Source organism: Nannobrachium achirus (assembly GCF_963921795.1).
Source record: "Nannobrachium achirus genome assembly, chromosome: 6".
NCBI classification, from domain to species: Eukaryota; Metazoa; Chordata; class Actinopteri; order Myctophiformes; family Myctophidae; genus Nannobrachium; species Nannobrachium achirus.
In genome coordinates this window covers 37,542,868-37,567,786 of record NC_137815.1, presented here as the reverse complement: position 1 = coordinate 37,567,786, position 24,919 = coordinate 37,542,868, and the positions used below count along the sequence as shown (strand labels likewise).

Here is a 24,919-nt window from a genome sequence, read left to right as displayed (position 1 = left end):
TTACAGCAGGCCTGATGGTAAATACTATGTCTGTTTGTCTGTGCCTTTGTCTGTCTCTGTGCGGTGCCACATTTGGAACCAAACCACTTCCACCACCCATCTGTGTGTGTCTCTCTCAATATGTGGAGATGACTACCATCACATGGATCTCCATATATGTAAAAGTCCATTATATGGGTATTCCCCAGAATCCCTTTAATGCCATATTATATGGAGATCCCTCATGTCATCGATATACATCACTGGCCAGATGGCCGAGACATGGTGCGACCTCGCCCATTAGGACGAGGTCGCTTGTCGCCCTGAGGCGTCTTACTGGTATGATTTTAGAGAATTGAACAGACTTTACTCATATGGGACAATTTTTAATAATAATTAACTGTGTATTTTACATAATTAAAAGGGTGCAAAACATGCTGGTAGTGCAGCAATCAGTCAGTCAAACTAAATAAAACAGAATACAACGAAAAGACTTAAACAGACATAGGGAATAAGACTGATCCAGAGTAATACATTTTAGAGATCCTGTTTCAGTAAACATATAATAATGAATTATCTTACTCTGAGTGCAGGAGACACCAGCAGAATAGCGCCCTCCTCCTCTGGGGCAGTCCAGATGCTTCCCATGGTGGAGACACTGGTCCAGGGTCAGCTCCGTTCCTGAACACCTCACCCCACTCATCACCACTGCATCAGCTGACGCATCTCCTTGCCAGTACCATGTTTCCTAATAGGAACAGATGCAATGTATGGGTCAGACAAAATGGGGTTGACAAGATAAATCATATTTTAAAGGCATGTATATGGCTCATGCCTTTAAAATATGTATCACAATACAAATACAAAATATGGATCTGATAAATGTATGTAAATGTATTTGCGCTACTAGTTAATATCTCCACATGGATAAATACATACACTCAAACGTGTCAGATGCTATGCTGCAGGTGAACACAAGAGGGAGCTATCAGACCAAAGCTAACATACACAACTACTTATAAATGTATAATTATACAGATATGAGATCATATAATTATACATTTGCACAACCATACAGATGAGTTCATATAAATATACACAACCATAATCATAAGTCAAAGAATCAAAATACATCTAATCCAAAGTTCAATCTATGATATTATGTGTAATAGTTAGGAGGCCACCAAAACATCTTTAAAAACATTACATTTGTTTTGTGTTTGCTGTAGACATCCATGTGTTCAAATGAATGCAATAAGAGTGAACCATTTCAACAATGTGACAAAACATGCTAGTTCCTCTCTTCTTTATAGACCACTGAGATATGGAACAAGCCAGTACCCAGCAGATTAATATTATCTTGATCTTAATACTTTGGGAAATTATTTTTCATTAATTGGATAATTCTCAGGTAGAAACCCCCCTCCCCCGCCCCTTTCAGTGATCTTAGGTCCGAACCAGCAGAAAAAGGCAGAGGTGGAGAGAGAGAGACAAAGAGCAGTGCACTTTTGCTCTCATTATCCTGACTCGGCTGATTCCTAATATCTTTCAGACCACAGGAAAACCCCAATGAAGGTCATATTTTCCAGGATCGTCCAAGGCTGCCCGAGACCTCAAGTTAAACTGAGCACACCAGGAAAGAAAAGGCTTGCATTATGTGAGCGAGTGCACGTGCACGGGGAGAGTACTTGTTGGTGGGTTTCATGAGGGTTTAGATATACAGCTGTATAGTTTAAGTTTGATGTCACGTTTTCCATCTGGAGGTTAGGTTTGCCTGCAGGAGTACTTACAAGTCAGACAGGAAAGAGAGCCCGGCTCAGACCATCAGGGAGCTGAGTGTAATGACTCCAAGTCTTACTATGATAACAACCAGCCATTATTCTTAGAATCTACAGTTCATATGACAACTCTCACATAATGGTACCCATTGTATGTGCCAACAATTCTACCTGACTGTTTAACTTGGCATAGAAAATGGCATAGGGTGCCAAATTGAGGCAAATTAGTAAATGTCGGGCAATTACAACAATTCTGTAGAAAATTTTACATTTGGACATCTAAGTCAGTGGGCATTTAGATGAAAATGTGACACATAATGACATTTAATAACCCCAATCACACTTATTCAGCTAAACAGATCCTAACACTTCCAGTCCAAGTTCCACTCATAAAAACTCCCCCCATTATCAAAGCACTTCTTCCATGATTCAGACATACTTTCCAGACTTATATCACCAGCGGCCAAAACAACGTAAACAGGAAACAAACTATCCCTACCAACCTGACTTCAGCCCCCCAACAAAGAAGGCTGTAATGACCACTTAAGGGGGAGTTTCATCTAACTTCTCACCATATGACAAGAAGGAATCCTCTAAAACGTAAGCAGAGCCATGACGCTGCCTCGTAATGTCCGCCAGAGGCTGACCCTGTTAGAGGGTCCTCTAAACTTCAAACAGAGTGACGGTGTCCCCCATAGCCCCCCGCCGACACGCATGCTGTTCACTTGTGTCATAGCGTTTACAGCCATGCTCCACGTTCCATGTTCGGTAGCTGTGTTTCTGATGTTTTTTTTAACACTGACTTTTACTTTCCCCCCTTGGGATTCAATAAAGATCAAGCTTGTTAGAGTGAGAGTTAATGGCATCCACTGCTGACGTACACTTTCAGCAGCTCACAAGTCCAACTCGTTCACATGTACACATGTGCTGCACAGTACATACACTCTGTAAACAACAATGTTATGTTACCATGGTAACATGTTATCACTATGGTAACACGGTAAGGGCCATGCTCGCCATTCAGTGCTGGATGCCGGGCCGGATGTGACAGGGCCTGACATCCATATACAATTACTTGTAACATAACAGCCTTTTTTTCTCTCCAGGCAAAGTATACTAATAATTGTGTCGATCGTTCAAACTTCAACTTGTTCAGCTTTATGCAGTTATTATATTATTGCTTTTACTTTTTGAGTTTTTTGGAGGAAAAAAAAACTGTTTCCTCTGGGAAATGAATTCTGTCTTACCATATATATTACTGCTTGGGCTTGAGCTGAATTGAAAGTCTGTGTGAGGAGGGATGTGTAACTTTTCTCTACTGTAGATAATATACTTTGTGCGTGTTTTCAGCGAGTCCACGCAGTTTCAGCAGGAACTGCTTTTATAGTTACATAATAATCACATACTAACAGTCCAGCTTAATGTAAAATCTGACTTTTACAACTATGCCACCCGAGCGCTTCATCCTGCAATCTTGATTATGAGATTTCCTGTGTACAAAGTTGAAATTGAGGATGGCACTAGATGAAAGGTCATACAGTGACTCATATGGTGAGAGCATGAAAAAGCTAGTTTAATCCGGCGATTTCAACATATCTTTTGTGAAGTGGAAATGTCAATCTAAGTGTGCCGCTAGAAGACAGTCCAGGGACGTCACCAACATAGGTTAGTGGTCATCCTCTGCAGAGCATGATTGATGGCACACAGCAAATGCCATTGCAGTCCAGCCAAGTTGTCGCCATGTGTCGTTTGAGACCAATGCGGTGGATTGACAGAGTGTATGGACCGACTGGCAGCCATCCTTAGAGCCCAGCTGCTAGTGTGACTAAAAATGCATTTCACCTATATAATTGACCCGTTGTCAACCTTCTTATTGGTCCCTGACTGACCAATCAGCGGCCTCCTTCCGCATAGCAGTGGTTATTTTTTATGTTCCATAAACATGTGAAAAATATAGGCCTACAGTTTTTTTAAAGGAAAAAAAGCACTATTATACCTGGTCACTAAACTGCAACTGAGATGTTACTTTTTGAGCGGCGGTCACACCGTCTCCTATACGTGGCCGCGTGTGTGGGTATGCGTGTCTGTCTGTCTGTATGTAGCCTGCAATACCTTTTCTGACCACACGTTAAGGGAGGGGCGCTGTTGTTCAGGCCAGGCACACTCACATTCACACACACGTGCACGCACACACACACACGCACACACACACGCAGCCTCCACCGCTCAGTTCACACGAGTGTGATTTTTACTAAGTAAGTAAAGTGTGGCATGTGGCAGGAGCCTATCTCCTTTTTCTTTTCTTTTTCTCCCAGCCATGACGTCCTATACAAGTACATGACGCTAGTATATTGAGACTTACATTTTTAGAGTCTTTGGTATGACCCAGCCGGGTATGGCCCAATCTCAGGGCGGACACTCTAACCACTACCACAAGACCACTGAGCTGATAAACATTTTACTAAGACCAAGTTTAAAATAATAATTGAATACAAATATAAATTGAGATCGCAAAAACATGTTGTTGTTGTTTTTTCCAATAGTAATGCATTGGATAGAGAGAGGAATTCTTTCCAACCTAGGAAACAGCAACCAATGGGCACAGAAGAGGGGCGGGAGGGACCACAGGTGGGACCTGACAAAGGATGAATTGCACTCATTGAACTATTTGCTGGGTTTAACTTTGAAGTGGGATGAAAAGGAAGGTTGGGAGAGGGAATGGGAATGATTTAACAGCATAATCATACACATTTTCTCCTTTCAGGAACTGAGATGTGTGCATGCATGTCTGTGTCTTTCCTTTTGACCAGTTCATTCTATATTGCAAAAATCAAGTGCATTTCATCTTACTTCAAAGTGGTCATCAATCATACAAAACCTGCTTATGAACACAGGGAAATAGGATTATTACAGCTAGATATTGAATGTAACGACCTGGCCTTCTACCTTTAGGAAGGAGAGAAACCTCTTTGATGTAGCTACAGTAACAAGTCGGACCCAGTAATGAGGAACTTGAAAATGTTCTGACTGGAAGATTTATTTCCAACAGGTTACATGAAGTACACTACGTCTCATCCCCATGTGAAGCTAAATGTACTCCAAAGACAAACAAATCGGAGGTTAGAACAAGAGTAATTTCCTCTTTCAAAGACAAAATCACCTTCAACATTCTTCAGCCATTCAGAAATTAGTATTCTCTGTGGCCATGGAATAATGAGCATTAACCACATGAACCCGTTTAGCAACATTAGCAGAGCTACAAGCTCAGCTATTTTCAGGAAAAGAGTATATAGTGGGAAAACGTAGGAAGCATATACAGTGGCTAAGGGGTAGAGTGGCCACTTGGCAACCGAAAGGTTTCCAGTTCGATTCCGGGCTCCCCCAGAGTTACTGTCGAGGTGTCCTTGAGTAAGATGCTGAGCCCCTAATTGCTCCTGATGAGCAGGTTGGTGCCTTTGCATGGTTTCCTCCGCCAACGGTGTATGAATGTGTGTGTGAATGGGTGAATGTAATGCACAATCATTGTAAAGTACCTTGGCTAACGGTGCAATTCATTGTAAAGTAGCTTGGCTAACGGTGCTATATAAATCCACCATTTACCATTCATAGGGTTTAAGTGGCTAAAATGCATTGGCTGAACCATGGGGCCCAGACTGACAGACAGCAATAGTTTCAGACATGTTTACCTGGAAAGCGTTGCTGGCAAATCCAAGGCCCAGTTGTCTGCACACCACCATGGCCTCCATGGTCCCCCAGCTGTCACTGCACACCGTGCCCCACACCAGTGAGCCGTTCCTCTCAGCCAGGACCTCCACACGGCCCTCATAGGGATTACGACCACCGACCATACGCAACTAAAAGCAGAGGGAGAAAAGAGGCATGCCCCAGTCATGGTGAGAATAACAACAACACACAATACAAGAGCACTTAAAATACTGATTTAGTCACGTTTGAAAGACAGTTTTGCAAAAAAGTGAAAAATATTTGAATCCGATCTGCTGTTGAAAGACTCACTCTGTTGTGGAAGCCCATGGCTGGAATGTTACACCTGACCGCAGCATCTTCCTCGTGGCTGCAGCCCAGCGCCTCACGGTTGAAGTGGCACTCAGTCAGGGACTTCTCGAACCCAGAGCACTGCACCTCGTTCATGTGCACAGGCCCGATCCCTGTGGACAAACAAACAGGGGCGTCACAAGGGGTGGAAAAGTGGGACTGAGTTACTAAGGCCCAAGGTGGAGGGGCCTGGAATTATTTTATACTTTAGCTATTGAAAAAAAGAAAGTCGTGAAAATGTGTGCAAATCTTTGAATATATGTATTTTTTTAAGCAAACATTTAACTCAAATTTTGCTTCTGGGGGGGTCCCTGGAACTAAATATTTTCAGATGGGGGTCCGTGGACAAATACATATCATTTCGGGGGTCCTTCACACGAAAAAGTTTGAGTACCACTTACATGGAAACATAGGGTTTTCAAAAAACCTTAGAAGGACTTGAAATATTCAAATATTTCAAGCTTTTTCAAAAATAGCAGATCTACTGAGTGCCGCGCTGCGAGCTGTGAGTTTGTATGTGAGCTTGTATATCTGCTATTTTTCAATAGTTAAAGCACAAAATAATGCGTTCCCTGTCTAAATGGGTTAAACCCCTCCCCCTATGAAGAACATTCATGGGGGGCCAGCAGTGAATCCTTGTACCCAGGGCCCAGAATTTGGTGCGACACCCCTGCAAAGAAAAACAACTCTTAGATTTGAAGGAAGGAAGCTCTGCGTGGATCAAATGGCTCTCTGGACAGGTGATCGTTGGTGGAACAGGTACATAAGTACTGTATACATAAACACTAAGTCCAACCCTGCTGGGGGAAAAACAGGAAAAAAATGCTTTGGTTTCAGGATTTTTTCCCCCCCCCTTGTTGGTCAGCAATATATGCTACTGGGGAGACCGTTTATAACTCTTAAGGCCCTTTCACACTGGGCGTTAAAGATAACGATAATGTCGGCGTTCACATCAGTTATGGCGGCTTTGTCGTTGTGGTGTGGACTGGACGCTACCATCCACTTCAATTGAAAACGATATGTTTTATCGTTATCTTTATTCGTGCCCTGTGGGAAAGGGCCTTTAACTTTAGATTGTCACAGTTTTGTTAAACAGCCACTGGCTGCCACTATTTTTACACAGGAAGGTGGCTATTAATATTATTACTGTACGAATTAGAATAGAGTCGGGTCAGCTTCAAACCCCCCAAAATATGGATTTATTCCATCTATGTGCATATGACAGAAGAAAAAGATGAGTGTCTTGGAGCTTTAAAAAAATAATAATCTGTCTTTGTAAATTCCAGCAACTTTCAAACACTCCCAAGGGGTGTGCGTGCGTGTGTGCGTGCGTGTGTGCGTGCGTGCGTGCGTGCGTGCGTGCGTGCGCGTGTGCGTGTGCGTGTGTGTGTGTGTGTGTGTGTGTGTGTGTGTTTTTATGTTGGGGGACCATGTACTGGTCCAAAGAGAGATGTAAGATTTCCTGTTCCCAGTATCATGTAAGCAAATAAGCAGCCATCTCTGACAAATGAAAACGAGAGGCTAGGGAACAGTAAACGTTTTCTTCTTTTTTTCCCCCTGCTTTTTTTTCACCTTTTACAGTAAAATTCATTTGAAAGTAATGGATTTTCCAGAATAACAAGTCTGACTGCTGCATCCCTGCTGGGTTGTCCTCCGTTAGATTGCACATGAATCTCTCTGGTGATGTTAGCACTGGAACTATAGCTACTATCGTCACTGTCAGGCAGAAACATTGTATCTCCATATTTCTACTTTTTCGTAAATGTTTGGGTTTTTATAAATGTTGAATCAAATGAAAACATTAACAAGAACTAGTGACTAAATAATACATACAGTACATTGGATCCATTGAATCCATATTTTGACCATTTCCTGAAAAGCTTTTGGATATACCAGGTTTCCACCTGACAGCGACCATATTTAGAAAGGCTGATGGCCAATGGAGAAAATACATAACTGAAACGAATCACAGAGGAGAAATTTGGCTCGAATGATACAGGCACTCCATGTGCCTTTAAACTCCCTGCATGAAATCTAATTATGATATAATCCAAGGTTTCTAGTAATAGAAAGAATACTTCTAGCAATGTTACAACATATAGGCCAAGTGTGTGTTCAAATGTGTCCAAACCGATTTATAAAACACTATACACTGAAAACAAGTAAAATGCAGATATTGGAGGAAATGTTGGCACAAAATCCCTAGTCAGTTTTTTCAAGTACATATAAAGTGTAATGGCGCAATATAATCTTTTTAAACTAATTTGAGGCCTGGACCGCTGGCGTAGCAGTCCAGGCACCTAGTAGGCAGCCTGGCGGCGTGTCGCAGGTTCGACTCCCGAACCCGACGACCTTTGCTGCGTGTCACTCCCCTTCTCTCTCTCTCCCCGTTTCCTGTCAGTCTACTGTGATCCATCAATAAAGGCAGAAAAAGCCAAAACAAATATCTTAAAAAAGATAAACTAATTTGAGCCAAGAGAAGAACAGAAAGATCTCAGAGTTGCCTTCTACAGTAATCCTGGAATCCACCCCGACTATCATAACTTATTATTGACAGTTGTCTGCTTTGGGCCTTTGGTATGACTTCTGAAAACAAACATGCTCAGTCAGTCCAACAGTCGGCGTGGGCAGGGCTTGGAAGGAACCAGAGGTCAGGTCATGGAAATAACTTTTTCTGGAATAGCCTTTCAGTATTCTTCTACAGCAACCTATGAAAGAGTACGGTATGTTCTTTTTGGGTACAATTTCCTCACTCTTCTGCAGAGCATAACGTGAGAGACGTTACTGTATGAACCATTATTATGCTACTTTGTGGTGGATTACATTACCCTGAATAAGGTTCCTGTTAAAGGTATTAAGACGAATGTGCTATTCTATACATACCTCAAAGTTTCCAGTTTAAATGTATAAAGAGACCAAAATCACCCATTTATGGAATAATAAATAGTTGTATTAATCCTAGTATTTTATTATTTTATTCTGTTTTAATTTTTTTTTAAATCTGATGTGCAAGTAGTTTCTCACGTCATCGTGTTTGTCTTTCTGTATTCATTTTTAACTTTTCTATGAACTCCATTAGAAGTAAGGTTCAGTGAGTTTTATGTTGTGCACATGCAACACAGCTGGTAGCAACATGGAGGTTGATACCAGCTTAATGGTTTATGCAGGCATTATTTTCTTAGGCTATTGCTGCTAAGTATTTCATTATTTGATGTGTACGTTTATTGTTTGAACTTGAATGCCATATAAAACAAAACAAACCAGTCAGAGCAGCCATTGAGCCATTATGTGCTGATTTTGGTCTGGAGCGATTAAACTAGCACTTTAACATGTGCTGATCCATAGGGGTTCCCACACAGTGCAGACGCTGGACAGTGTTTTAGATAAGCAGGATGTGCATGCCTCCGTTTCAACCCTCACGTTTCATTTTCACAGGTGGCAATGATTTCTACTAAAGCTTCTTTCAAGTGGTGCTGAATGATGTACTACTGATACGCGGCTTTGAACGTGGGATGTCATTCAAAGCTAGTAATCAACATATGGTTCCCATGCTCCATGATATTGAAATAATATGTGGATTCCCAGATATTAGGGCTGCCTGCAACTATCAATTCTTTACTTAGCTGTCTGCACTTTTTAGATTAATCGAAAATAGCAGATCCAGAAGGGAAGTAAAAAAAGAAGGAATAAAAAAGAAGACAAAACGATAAATCCACAGTATCCTAAGTTTGATTGATGGTGTACCTTGGCCCAGTCCGGCGCCGGTAAGAGCCTCCTTGGCGCTGCCAAAGCCCAGCTCTCGACACACAACGGTGGCGGCATGGGTGTTCCAGTTGTCATCGCACACGGTCCCCCACTCGCCGTTCCTCAGCACCTCCACACGCCCCTCCCCTATCATAGCTCCGCCTCTTAGACGCACCAGGGGTTGCTATGGGAACAACACAACGAAGCAGAAGGTGATCAGGGAAAACTTATTGCAAAGAGAGCAACATCTTTGATATATTCAGTGGTGGACAGCAATGAAATACTTTTACTTGAGTACTGTACTTAAGTAAAACATTTTAGTATCTGTACTTTACTTGAGTATTTGTATTTTTGGATACTTGTGACTTTCACACCACTAGATTTCAAAGACCAAAGAGACTATCGATACTTGAATTCATGGATATATTTTAAAGCCAGTAATTTGATAAACAGCAGTGGTTCCCTATGGCAGTGGTTCTCAACCTGTGGGTCGGGACCCCCAGATGATTAACTTAATGTGCAACATTGTTTTCTCACTCAACAGTAAACAAACGAACATAAAGTTTAAGCAGATATCTGTACACCCCAAGGACTTTTAATGACAAATTAAACTTTGGCAAAATTGACAAATATTAGAGGCAGAAATTGTGAAAATAGCCGATCTACATGTTCACAACGCCTCGCAACGCGAGGCGTTGTGAACATGTACTTTAACTCAGGGCGTTGTGAACATGTACTTTAACTCAGGGGTCTTCAACAGGCGGTCCGGGACCCCTAGGGGGTCCTCAGAGTTACTACAGGGGGTCCTCCAAATCTTCCAATCCTTTTTATATTAACAACTTGAAACCTAGTGACATATTCTGAGAACTGTAGCCAAAAATAGCAGATCTACAACGCTCACAACGCCTCACGCTGCGAGGCGTTGTGAGCTTGTAGATCGGCTATTTTCGGCAAACAGGTTTGGTGTAGAGGGGGAAAAGAGTAGACTAAGTACAGAGTAAAAGGTCACATTTATTAGGTAATGACGGCTCAAGCGGTTAAATATCTGAAAACAAATTGACATGAATCCGAAATACACTGATGATTGTGCTGTCAAACGATGAAACTATATGGAATCTATGAAAAGGTTGTGGGGGTCCCTGCCTCATCTCTCTCTCTCAACTAAGGGGTCCTTGGCCTGAAAACGTTGAAGACCCCTGGTTTAACTCAAGTACTGTGGTGGTCGAATACTTTGTCCTCCACTGGATATCTTCAATGAAGTTTTACACAAAGAAAGAATACAGAGACTGTGCATTAACAGCTGGATGTCTCTGATGTTTAGTGCTCACACACGTTCAACTTTTTCCAGATGGCTAGCTTTGAGAAGCCCAATTAACACTTTGGAAACGTTATATAATAGGGCTACATTATAATAGAGTAGGGTTGGGTCGGATCCCCCCAAACCGAGTATGACTTAACACCAATGGCCACCATGTGAATGTGGTCTAGCTACTGTTGGTTGTTTACAGATTGTGATTCTAAAGTAAATAAATACAGCTTTACACTAGAAGTGAGAAACAGACTGAACCGCTTCGTTAAATGACACTAACAGCTGCAGTGTCTAACCTCAAATGCCCAAGACTCATTCCAGCCATCTGGCGCCATAAATTCACAATTCAACTCAATATTATACCACTCACATGTCAGGAATGTACAATTTATTCATTATTTCCATTTTTTCTCTCCCGGTAGAAGAGACCTCTTCCACATTGGTTTGTCCTTGAAGAATATATTATGTAAATTTAATTTCAAATATAAAACAGATTTATTATAGAAAATGTTTTATGGGGCGCCCGCTGGCCCACTGGTCCAGGCGCATACCACATAGGCATTGGCACATACTGTAGGCATTGATGCCTGACGGCGTCGTCGGTTCGATTGCCAATCCGGACGACCTTTGCCGCATGTCACTCCCCATCTCTCCCCCCATTTCCTGTCAGTCTACTGTTGTATCAAATACATAAAAGCCCAAAAAACTAAATCTTAAAAAAATTAAAATAAATATATATTATGCGTTCGAGGCTCTGTTGTACTTGTATAGGTTTCAGTGTGTGTTCAGTGTGATGCATTACTTCACTTCTTAATGTTCATACTGTACTAAGTGTACACTGCCTTATTTCTCATGCTGAAAAAGCCATTCTAGCTCTTGTTCTAATCAGTTAAACTGTCGCACACTTACTTACAAGATTAGTGGTTACTGCCTGGAGTACATTTGCTGTACACTAATCACACATTCCGAGAGTATACAACTGGAACCAAGTGGATCCGGAGTGTAGAAAATGACACCTGGGCCCCAGTTGTTATGTTAACACCATTTGTTAAATTAGCACTAAGGATTTTACTGTGTACACTTCCTACTAAAGCCTGACCGATGACAGATCTTTTGGCCCTGATGGTGATCCCAATTTGTGAGTCCTAGACCACTGATTGACCATGTTTTGACTTAGAAAAATAAATAAATAAATAAAAAAGGGCTAAATCTTGAAATCTATTTGAAAAACTTGAATTGATTAAAGTTTATTTTGAGAACATTTTACGTATAAGCAAATAAATAAATATAAATAAACACAACACAGAGTAGGGCTTTGGACAGTTCAGAAACCTGCCTACCAGTGACATCATCAGTAGTTTGGTTTGGTAATTGTTGAGCTCAACTTCCTACAACACAAAACTCCATCTCAGCCAAACACTGGACTTGAGCCAATCGTCTAAATGTAAATAAAACAAATGTTTTGGGAGTCAACCAGACAAGCAGCGTTAGTTAGCAAAATGTGTGCTTAATTACCTCGACCCTGTAGGCCTTCCTGAAGCCAGCGCTGACGCTGGGAGCGAAAGCCCGTCCAGGCACACAGCTCACCACCACTGGCATGCCCTGCTCGCAGGTGCTGTTGCCCTTCAGCACTATCTCTCTGCCCAGCTTGCAGTCGGACAGGTCAGCCTCGTTGCCGGTACAGTTGACAGAGAAACCCCAGTAGTTCTTCTTACGACGCTTGGCCAGCAACCTGAGAGAGAGAAACCATGGCGCATGGAGTTAATGATAGAAACAACAACTGTAAGTGGTCTGAGGAAATTAAACTAACCTGGCTAAACCAGGGATACAGCCTCTGTTGATCCATGTTCAATTTGCTCAGGAGCAATGCATATAACTAAGCAAGGGATAATTATCTCTGCACAGGTTGTTGTTGAATAATAACCCTGACAGGATGATTAAACACAGAGAGGAAGTCAAGGTGTTTAATCCTCCTGAAGGGGGTTATTTTTAAACAACAACCTGTGCAGAGGTAATTATCCTGCTTATTACACGGCTACTATAAATGAATACATAAATTGACCCAAAAGTGACTAAGTATTTCCTTGCTTACGGTAATGAAAGTATTCCATAAGTGTTGCACTGGCCATCCGCTCAGTGCAACACGCTCGCCTCGGAAAACAAGGAAGTGTTGATCAAATAGAATACATTTTCGGTTACTGCAGTGCGTCGTCTATTTCTCACTTCAAATGTCTTCAAAAACATTCTTGAGGGCAACGTTTAGTTGTAAATGACATAGTGTGTTTGTTTACATCATGGCTGTCATTTTGGATACAGCATAAAATTCAAGCAGCACAGACAGGTGCTCTGAGCCTTTGATTAGACAGCGGCCTGTTATTGAGCGGAGCGGTCATTATCCAGAAATGACACGCCACTGAATTCAGCGATTGACCAAACAGAATCAAGCATTCAAGCAAGCAGCGTAATAAAAATGCATGCTGGTTACTACTTTTGTGTTGATCAAAACATCTGCCAAGATCATCCTGGAATTCCTGGCAATATGAGATTTCACCTATTTACCGGTAATCACGTTATCAAGGCACAGTTGTTGTTCTGTTGGATAGGTGAGCAGGGATATTTCATGTTAGAAATTCCCATCTGGTACAGGCGAAGCACAATGGGAGCATTGTCGAGGGTATTCCCATTCCCATGACCTCACAGTTAAGTGGAAGTCATCAACTAAGGAAAGGTCATTGAGTACGTATGTACAATAACTAAATCAGGGCCTTTCCTATTCCCTGGCCCTTGAATGAAGCAGACCATGTAATTAAAACAGCATGGGCTACATTTACAACCTACTGTTAAGTTCTGGTGTTGTTGTACACCGAACATAGCCAATCTACAAGCGCGCAAGCTCAAAACTCAGAGCATGCGTGAGCAAACATCCCCCCAGGCTATGGGATGTACAGTAGTTCTAACAACAAACTAAGCCAGTCGCAGAGCAGCTTGTCTGGGAATGATCACTCAATACAGTCCAATCAGATAAATCATATTAGATTAACACACCTGCCCTGTATAGCTTACAGCTCTAAAATAAAGCATTTTTAATTTAAAGAAAAAAAATATATTTCCCCCCTTCTGTTTCCAGATGCAACTTAAACCACATTCTATATGACCGTTATGACTCATATGCTAATTGTGCAACAATATTGGGAGAACCTTTTAGACCACTGTGTGGCCTCAAAGGGTGTGGCTGTGCAATATGGATAGATTAGACATACAATAACACTGGACCTTAAAAACTAATTCATTGGGACGCTTAAAGGGCAACTTCACAGATTTGTATGTGAAATCTTAGAGTTCTTTGAATTACAATTTAGGCATTTAGCAAGCGATTTTATCCAGAGCAACTTAAACAGCATATCTACTCAACCAACAACAGGGTTAGCAGTTAACTAAATAGTGTGCCAAGAACACTAGTACAGTAAGTTCTACTAAATTACTAAGAGGTAGGTAGATATCAAACATAACCGCTGTCTATGTGTTGACAGTTCGCGCTCTAAAGTGCTGGAAAAACTTCCAGCCTAGAAAAAGGGCGTGTTCCAGTGTGATTTATATTGGCATGTAGAGATTTTCCAGAGCCTTGGGAGCAACTGATATCTCCATCTCTTCTTTCATCTCCCCTGAGCAATACATATTTCCACTCCCTGCATACAGGTTTATGAAAACAAAATGTAAAGGGATTATATATTATATATACACTGCAAAGTTGAGTAGAAGAAACTGTCTTTTGTGATGGTGCATACTGTATGTGATCATTTCAGCTGAGAAGAAGTTTAACTCTGGGTACTTCAGTGGGAGATAACAACAGATAAAGCCAAGAACTGCTGTCTTACATCGTGTTTGCCATACTGCATCACTTACCCTCTGAGTCCGCCTCTAGCAATGGCTAGCCTGGACTTAGTTCAAGAATCTCTATGACGGAGTATGACCTAACACTGTTTAGTCTCAGAGACAAGTTGAAGATGGATGGAGGTTAGGGTAACAGCTACGGTAAACAAACGCTGTTATGTAATACGGTTACTTGCATCAGGCTGGCCTGATAGACCAATCATCTTGAACTATACAGATGTTAAATGTTTGTGTTAGACCGAAATGTCAAGCATCCTTATTTGACATCAGCATAAATGTTTTTGTTACACGTGGCTTCAATTTAAAAGTATATATTATGCCTGAATATAGAATTACTCCTAAAAGGTAGAATTCAAAACAGTGTTTTAAATAAATACTTAATTCAAAATGCTATTGTGGCAAGGTCCACAAGACAGTGCTAAAACGATAACAACAATAATACTGGATATGAAAAAGTAAAAGAAATATTAAATACTAATAAGGAATGAAATAAAGTTGTGAAAGCTGAGTTAACTCATTGAGTGCCAGCTTATCACCACTAGAGGGCGCCCAGTGACCAGAGAATAATAGAGAATAATAGAGATATGCTGGTAATGCATGCCCAAGCCCTGGAGCCATGACTTGCCTGAACACTTTCCTTTGTGCATGTACAGGAAGAGGATGAAGTTAGCTTGAAGTTAGCTATTGGCTACCAAGCATTTTAGAAGCCTTATTTTCGTCAACTTAGCCATGATTAAACCTTGCACACCTCATGCATGGGAAAAAACAGAGAAGAATGAGCTCTAAAAAATCCAATGCAATCCTGGATTGCATTGGAGTGGATTTGTGCAGTTTGTTCACAGCTTTCAAACAAAAAAATCCGATTGGAAATCCGTTCAGGCATTCTTGAGATAATCGCCATTATGTTTTACATGTAATGTAAACAAAAATGGCTGCCCTGTATGTTAGATGGGGTTGTATGGGGGTGGAACATGCAAAATCGCGATTGAAATCATGTTCACCAGATTTGATGGGGTCCAAAAAAAAAAAAAAAATCAAAAAAAATGTTTTCAAAATTTTTTTTTTTTTTTTTTTTTAAAAGCCGAACTTGTTCGGGATCGGCACTCTACGATACGCTAATAAAGCCGAACTAGTTCGGGATTGGCACTCAATGAGTTAATAATACAAAAATACTCACTTGTAGCCACGATTATTGAATCTCTTCTCCCCAGGGAATCCATACATGCCACAGATGACCCTGCTGTTCATGGGCGTCCAGTCCTGGTCACAGATCTGTCTCCACTTTCCTCCGTCTTTCACCTCGACGAAGCCCTCAGTGATGGGAACTCTTTTCCTCTGAGAGTAGCTGGCTCTGATCCTCACCTCCTCCACCTGCACATTCATACTCTGTGGAATAGAAGACCACGGGAGATGGTTTTATTTTATCAGCATACAGTAACTTTTCTGCTGGAACTGTGTGCTATTCTGGCCTGGGTGGATTTCAAGACTTATCATCTATGTCTCATTACCAACATTAAGCTATACAATATGGCATGGTTATCGCAAAAACGAATATTCTAACCCTCTGGAAAGTGGGAGTGGCAATGCCCTCTTTTAACACATGGCTGGCAGAAATGACCAATCTGTTCAAATGGAAAAGACAAGATTTCTCTTAAAACAACAGTGTTTGACAGAATGTGGCAACTATTTATGTCTCACCTATCGAAAACAGGCTGAAGTTCTGTATGTACATTTGTAATTTGTGATCTATTGCAATAATTTTGCAATAATAGTATTCGTTTTTCTTTCTTTTATTTTTCTGTTTATGTCCTTGAAGCGTTTTATGATGAGGGTATATGTGCGTGTGATTGTTTGTATGTATGTACAGTATGTATTTTTTGTCTGTAAACCTGAAAATGTATAAATACATTTGTAAAAAATAAATATCTGCTGGAACTGCCGTACAACTCTTCAGGCTTTATGAAGTGGATGCTTTGCCCTTTTAGAGGTTATTTTCTACCATAGAATAAATGACAGTAGCAATAGCGAAAGTCATGTGCATTTACGTGGATTGGAAGTACATAGTGTAGCCTAAAGGCCAGTCCATACTCTCTACGGACCTGAGCTTTTCGTCTGAAAGGTCCGGTTCAACTACAAAATGACCGCGTCACTCGCAACTTCTGAAAAGCATTACTCCGAATTAGAGTTCGGAAAGCTGCACGTCGGAAAGTCGGAAGTTTCCGACGAAAAGTTTGGTTTCGGAGAGAGTATGGACAGGCCTTAACAGGTGTCAAACTGTTTTTCCTTTTCTTTTAGAATCCTAACCCAAATTTGAACTCTTGTAACTGAGGACACAGCACTGTTGGTGGGCTATACATAAAATCCGTTTCAGACATGTTCTGAGTTTGATGTGACATATTTAGTGTAACACTAAATATGTCACAGCAAACTCAGGACATGTCTGAAAGGGATTTTTGAAGCGTTTTCCTCATTAGGTCCTCGAGGTTGAGGACCTGCTGTAAACAAAAGTTACAGCAGCACAGGTGAACCTGATTACCCTGCATATATCACCGCTGCTCTTTTCACCTCTGGAACAACCCTCAACCATACCTGGGCTACTGTACAGTACTGTATTGTCACTACTATATACAATAAAATGTAAGTGAGATTTCATTTCATCCATCAATGAATTAATTAATTCTACTGTCAATAGTGTTTTCATTGATCATGAGGATGGGTCTTAACTCTTAACTTGATGGTATGCAGTATATGCAACACATAGCTGTTTCAACTTTTTTAAGTTTTTAGTTTTCTATTTTATAAACATCAATGGCAGTCTATACATATGTGAAGATATACTGGCTAAACATTTAAGGATGTGCGTTAAACAGTGCAGATCTATATAATAACAAAAATAAAAACATAATATTCTATGTTCAAACTGTATTGTCAGGGGATCTTGTAAAAGTCACAATGGATGTCTGGAATTCTTTTCCATTTTGTTGGTCCCCCAGCTCAGAGTTTTGTCCAGGGATGTGAGGCCCGGCCAGGGGCTTGGTTTTGGAACATCCATCACTACTGGCAGCCCAAACCCTTACAACCAGTGTTGCCATGTCTGCTTATTATAAGCCACGTTGGGCTTCTTTTTCCTGTAAAGTCGCTTGAATGCAGTATTTGCTTAAACAACACAATGAAATCCCTGAGTTAGGGGAATGAAATGATTGATTTGAAAAGAATAAATATACATACAATCCATACAATTCTAATTGTCAACAAATGGCTAATGGTACTGTATAGAAGCAAAGACAAAGGCTGTTGTGAGCTAAGTTACAGTTAGGGTTAGGGTTCTATTAGTGGAAGTGTGTCAGCGGGTGGTCCACAGCTATACTGCTATATAAAGGACTGTAAAGACAACTGGTCAGTCTAGGGTCACGTACAGTACAGTTAACCCCATCTGTCCTGAAACCCCAGAGAGGAGGCATGGTGACCTTTCACCACCAACGTTTTATGTCACAGCATCTCCCAAATAACTGCCATTGTTCACTCCACTAGAGCAAGGGTCTTCAACAGGGGGTCCGGGACCCCTGGTGGGTCCTAAGAGTTACTATAGGGGGTCCTCCAAATTATAGAAACTTTTTTCTCCTTTTTTATTTTAACCACTTTTATTTTAATCACCTTATTCTGAGAACTTTAGCCAAAAATAGCAGATCTACAAGCTCACAACGCCTCACATTGTGAGCTTGTAGATCGGCTATTTTCAGCAAAGAGATTTGGTGTAGAGGGGAAAAAGAGCAGACTATGTACAGAGTGAAAGGTCAACTTTATTAAGTATGGACGGTTCCGGTGGTTAAATATCTGAAAACACAAATGTATATGAATTCAAAATACACTGATGATTGTGCTGTCAAACGATGAAACTATATGGAATCTATGAACAGGTTGTGGGGGTCCCTGCTTCGTCTCTCTCTCAACGAAGGGGTCCTTGGCCTGAAAACGTTGAAGACCCCTGCACTAGAGCCAAAAAACTGTTGTTTATTCTTGGCTGGGCATTGGCCTGCATCGTACGGAGCAATGAGCTCCAATGCTTTGAACAACTGTGTGAAACAGTGGAAAAGGGCTGATCTCAGCACTTTTGCAACCGCCAGCCTTTTGCTGCCACTCAAGAGAGCCAAGGACTCGAGGCGTTCATCCCAGATATTACCGGCCGTTCTAATGACTAGTGGTTTCCTGAGAATGGCGTCAGCCTACGGGAATGCTCGGGCCACTGAGGCCAGGGCCTCAGACACACTCAACATTAGGGAATGTGAACGGCGGAGAAAACGTGAGCAAGTCAGACTCAGTTTCAACACTGACCCAAGTATTCAGACTGGGAGGGACACCCCCTTGAAACTACTGCTCTTTCATAAAATGAATCTAGTTGGTCATGGTATGATAGAATGTTTTCAATGTGATGGTGCACTAGAGTCTAGACTAGAGGGATAAGATGCCCTTCATGACAGTGGGTCTTTGAAAAGGTTCTTTTGAGGTTAACCCCGTCAATGAGATGTTAAAAGTGGATGCGTTATTGGCAGATATAAACTGTTGATCAAAGGAACAGAATACATTAACGATGGAGAACATGACTGTAAATGAAGACAAGATCTGATGTAAACCGCTAAGTACAGTATGTGCATGCGTGCGTGCATTGGCCAAACAGAGGGCTTTGGGGTGAAACTGAAGTGGGGTTACAAGCGTTTGATTTGGCTTGGGAGTTCCAAGAGGAAACCAGCTAACGGAATGTATGTGTACAGTGGCAGCAGACCCTCACATGGGATGTGTGTCGAAACGTTTCCTCCGCAGGACCCAGACCAGCAGACATAACATCAGCATAAATGCCCACTGCCCAAGGTGGCCATGGCCATTTTAATAACTAACCCCTTTTTTGGAAGGAAATGTAAGATATTCCAACCACAATGCGAAGAACATGGAGTCACAACAATGACCACTTCTATATCATTTTGGTTGAGACATACGTTAGACTACACAGTAAAACCATCATGTGTTGATTTAACTCTCCCCATTTTTAAATGAACACTGTCACTGAGGATTTTACTGTGTCGTACAGTATATATTAAGATAGATGCATTGCGTGCAGAGAATGCCAGTTAGTTGTCATACTGATTGGGAGGCAGGGGATGGATACAAATGGCTGAGCTGTATTATATGGTAGAGATGGTGTTGGTAGCAATATTGTGATGATTATTATATTATACAGTATTAAATGTGAATAAGTGTTTTATGATTTGTCTTCCTTTTATTCTTATGTCTATATTGTATTGTTATGTTGTGCCCTATGTGTTTGTTTAATAAAAACTATTAAAACAGAAGATAGATGCAAGATAGGTCCCAGTCAGACTCTCAGGCCCTTTCATCAAATAAATCTATTCACAAAGTTCATGGTATAGACAGAAGATGGTTGTAGTTATAAGACGATGTTATGCAACGTTTCCATCTGTTAGATTGATGCGCCTCTGTACATTTATGTAAGCCCTGTCTATGGTAAGAGTAGCATTCCTTAGTACTGATGTACAGCATGCTGAAGCCTCTTTCCAATAAGACGAATGTTCCTTTGAATAGAAGCCCAAATGTTTCTCACTTGCCAAAAGAAAAAAAAAAGTACAAAATGTACTGTAATGTATTTATCCAGTAGTAAGTCCCTTAAAAAGTGAGACTCAAACATCCAATTACTCTACTATTTCCTTCTGGAAACAACTGTTTTCTTGACTGGGTTTCCTCTCAATAGAGAGGTGTGTGAACACGAGACTACGGTCTAGCCAGGCCAGGGTCTGACTAATGCTAAAACTACTGCATTATTTGTCTCATTCAAGCCTCCAGCCCTGCTTCACGTTCAGCTACACGTGCATGCAGCCCTCCTCCTGTAATAAGGAATGGAGGAAGTGAGTGGTAGCCACGCCATATGGCCAAGAAGTATAGAAACGGGGAAAGATCCACAGGTCAGCAGAGCTCCTTGAAATGACTTTCACATCTGCCCCAAAGCCCCCACTTTAACCAGTAGACAAGTGTTTGTAGGTGTGTGTGTGTGTGTGTGTGTGTGTGTGTGTGTGTGTGTGTGTGTGTGTGTGTGTGTGTGTGTGTGTGTGTGTGTGTGTGTGTGTGTGTGTGTGTGTGTGTGTGTGTGTGTGCGTGCGTGCGAGCATGCGTGCGTGCGAGAGAGAGAGGCAGACAGACAGAGAAAGAGAAAGTGAGACATAGGAAGGGAGGGGGAGATAAACCGGCATAGAGAGAGAAAATGAGAGAGAAAGAGAGAGATAGCGAGAGAATGAGAGAAAAGAGAGAAAGAAAGAGAGAGAGAGAGAGAGAGAGAGAGAGAGAGAGATACGAGAGAATGAGAGAATGAGAGAGAGAGAAACAGAGGAAGGGCTGATGTGTGTTTAATATACATGTGTTATATCCATTGCAGTGTAGCTCATGATACAGAAGAGAAGAGGACGCCAACAGATGCTCTTTAACACACTCACACAAACACGTGCACATGCACGCACAGATGCACACAAACACATGCCCACACTCACATGTGCACACACAGCCAGGCCACACATTCACAAAAACATTTTGTAATCTACCGTATGCATTAGCCCTCAAAGAATAATCCATTTACAATGCCAGATATAAACATGCTAGATCTTGGGCCTCGTGCAGGAGAGCTGAGAACACGGTGTACACAGCTGTTGAACATGTGGTTGGAATTGTACTTGGTAGTGCTTTTCAGGATATTCTGGAGCGATTCTGAGTCCAGCCTGTCTGAGAGGGAGAACAACCCCAGCTGCCTGACAAGCACCAACCCATCCTCCTCTCGATCACTTGCCTCCTCTCAAGCCCCTTGCGAACCTCCTGAAACACTCAAACTTGGCTCGGGTTTCCCTTTGTTGAACAGCAGAGCATGAGAAGAACTGACATGTTTGAAAAGGGACACCGTTTAGCCCGGGTGGAGAAATGCAACCTTTGTCCTCTCTCTTTAGCTGTGTGGACTGGAGAGCCAAAGAGCTCTTACTCGTTGCATTTTGTTATTACAACTGTCTTGCAGACGTCTTGATGTGTTGATTTCAGACAAGAGTTTTCGCAGGAAGCAACACTCGGTCATTATAAAAGGGACTGATGGGCACATCCAGCTGCTTCTGCTGCTGGTGCTAGTAATTTATCCTCATGAAATGCCGTAAAAGTATCTCACATCCCATCGTTCCTTTGACATATCATCACCTCAGGTGGAAGACCTCAGCGTCAGCGTTAAACAACTCGCAGAGACCTGCCTGTCTATACCTGCTACTGTAGCGTATGTTAGCGTCTGGCATGCATCAATGACCTGACCCGGGTCAGGCCATCCATCAGATATCTTTATCTTGTACATACTGTACATTCAATAGTCTCCAGAAGCAAGACAAGATAAGACAAGCGCTCCGGCACACGCATGCTCAAAACCTAAATCTAATTACATAATACATAAGAGTCCATATTATTACTTAATTGCAAATCTCTGTAGTGATGCCAACTGACTGGGACACGTAGAGGAAATCTGCAATGACTTCCATCTCACTTACCCATAAGCCTATAATTAGCATCAAATGACAACTGTCAGCCTCTAACAAACACACCACTTGGAAAGAACCAGTGTCTGTTCCTTCCAGGTCACCAATTATGCTTATTTTATCGTCACTGTCAGACAGAAACCTCGTATCTCCAAGTTTCAAATGTGTAGGTTTTTTCGTAACCCATACAAGACTGTCACACAAGACTAGTGAAAATAGCAGATCTACAAGCACACAACGCCTCGCATCGATCGGCTATTTTCACTAGTTTAAGTCATTATTAAAATGATAAATAAAAAACGAGCTGTTTTGGACATACAAGGTTTCCACCCGACAACGACGTTATACTTGATGCCGGTGTCTTTGTTGCTCACCCAAAATAGTCGATCTACAAGCTTGCTGGTGAGCGACACTTTTGTTTGACAAAATATAAATCAGTCTTCAGGAGCCAGACCATGAGTTCGTGGAGACACAACACGTGAGGCACGCCATTCCCATGCACACCGGGCGACCTGACATCCGAGTCATCCCTGAACAGATGACAAATAAACAAAGCTCTCTGGCATCTCAGCGTTTGCTTCTGCAAAGAAACATACCCCCCCGGGCCCCTACCCCCTGTTGGTCAATGACTTAAAGGTATATTCAGTGATTGTATTTCATTCAAATAAAAATATAATTGGTACATTTTCCATTCATTCTCCTCACTAGAATGTGTGCTGACCATATAAGGACTTCCACCATGGCCCGTGTTGCGAGCATAGCTAGATTCCGTTTTCAGAGGTGGCCAGCCAGTCCTCGACCAATCAGGTTAGAGTATGGCCGTAGTTATGTTATGATGTTTAGTTAATTATGATGGTCAAAATAAAAGTTTTGAGAACCACAGTCGCTCTGAATTAAGAAAGTCTGCTAAATGCCTAGATTGTAAACTACTGAACTCATAAAATGCCACAGTCTCGTAGTAAATCAGTATCATACATATCCTGAAGCTGGAGATGTAGGCCTACCGATATTCAGTGATTGGGTGATCAAAATGAGAACATTATAATGGTGTAGAAAATCTATAAAAAACTAAAAAATTTCACGCTGTGACAAGATGACCCCCGGCCACTTTCATTTGTTTTATTCATTATGTTAGCATCCAAGAACAGAACATTCAGACGATATATTAAGCAACGTAGTGGCTGCGACTTATACACTATAAAATCCTCTGCGTTCATTTAACTCTGACAGTGTACAAATGGATACATTAACACTAAGGATTTTACTGAGCACACGGCGAATGTCACTGTGTACATACTCTGCAGACACTGTATACTCAGTCCAAACTAATAAATTCCACATTTGCTCTGCTAAAACAATCAGTGGAATCTAAACATCAATTAGAATGACACTTGCTGAAAAGTGTATAGTTAATGATTGGAATGGACAACTGGTTGTGACAGAATGTCTACTGGTGAAAGACATACAGTAGCGCACACATCTCAGAGCTCACTGAAGATGAAGAATGAGACAAGACAAAGACACAGTACAAGTCTCCAGAGCCCACAGAAAAAAAGGAAACGAGACTAGACAGTACAAATCTACATCTGTAGACACAAGACTAAAAACATAGCACATGTCTCAGGAGATCACAGGAGAATGAGACAGATGGACATCACTTACTGGAAAAAGACCATAGGAAGGCTAGAGATGAACAGACAGTTCTGAGAAGTGTTAGAATCTGGTTTCTAGAGTTTGGCCAGAGGAATGATTGGCTCTTCTTCAGTAACTGTGGGGTGGGATAGAAGAAGCCATAGCCTTCATACTTACAGTAACAGTACACTATCACGGCTTAATGCGATTCTGTTTCCCAGGATAACATGAATTTGATACAGTTTCTACTCTTTCCACCCTGAGATTATAAACTCGCATGGCCTACCATTTGTGGTGAAAGCTGAATTTAATCATTACAGTTTCTGAGAGTTCTAATGACCTCATGTTCACATGTTCTCACAATATTCTCTTAATGATTGGCCCACAAAAGTAAGCAGGTTTTTTGTTGCAGCTTAGCTATTTAGCCAAATTAAAAGCTATTAGTTATAACTGTTTGTAGATTTTTGATGACATGGTTAGGGTGTAACCTTTCCAGACCAGAGACAGAATGCCAATTCATCGTGTGAATAAACAGAATGCAGGAACAGGGCTGCTCATTGCTGACGTCACATCAAGGAGCTTTCACCATTCCTCTCCACACTGCAACTTCAAAGGCCACGGTGGTCCAAGGAAATATTTACAGGGTGGGGGTCTGAACTCCAATAACACCCTGGAGACGCTAAGTAAACAGGACAAATAGTCAACAAGAGGCCACTGCTTACAAAAATACATTAAAGACTGACCGCTAAAAGGAAAAGGCCTAAGGTTGTGAATTTGGTTCGGCAGTGTGCATTTCAATTTACTGGCAAAGAGACTTTAGAGAGATTTTCCTGAATTCTCATTCCTTTCCCTTGCCTCATAGTGGAGGAAGCAGTCATGAGAAAGATACACAGTGATGGGAGATGCTCTCCCCACCCCAGGCCTGTTGCCTTTACAGAGTCAGTAAAAACACAGACACTGTGCTGGCCTGG

At 41.5% G+C, this 24,919-nt stretch overlaps 1 protein-coding gene across 1 annotated transcript in view; it reads right to left on the bottom strand.

The window, feature by feature from the left end:
- loxl2a (lysyl oxidase-like 2a) overlaps positions 1 to 24,919 on the bottom strand; it is a gene marked incomplete at its 5' end in the record, with an annotated part of 39,595 nt that overhangs the window by 5,307 nt on the left and 9,369 nt on the right. Inside the window, 6 exons of the mRNA XM_080727516.1 lie at positions 562 to 727; positions 5,444 to 5,611; positions 5,772 to 5,923; positions 9,555 to 9,738; positions 12,379 to 12,595; positions 15,932 to 16,140. Coding sequence (XP_080583642.1) covers positions 562 to 727; positions 5,444 to 5,611; positions 5,772 to 5,923; positions 9,555 to 9,738; positions 12,379 to 12,595; positions 15,932 to 16,140 — 1,096 coding nt within the window. The remainder of the gene's footprint in view (positions 1 to 561; positions 728 to 5,443; positions 5,612 to 5,771; positions 5,924 to 9,554; positions 9,739 to 12,378; positions 12,596 to 15,931; positions 16,141 to 24,919) is intronic.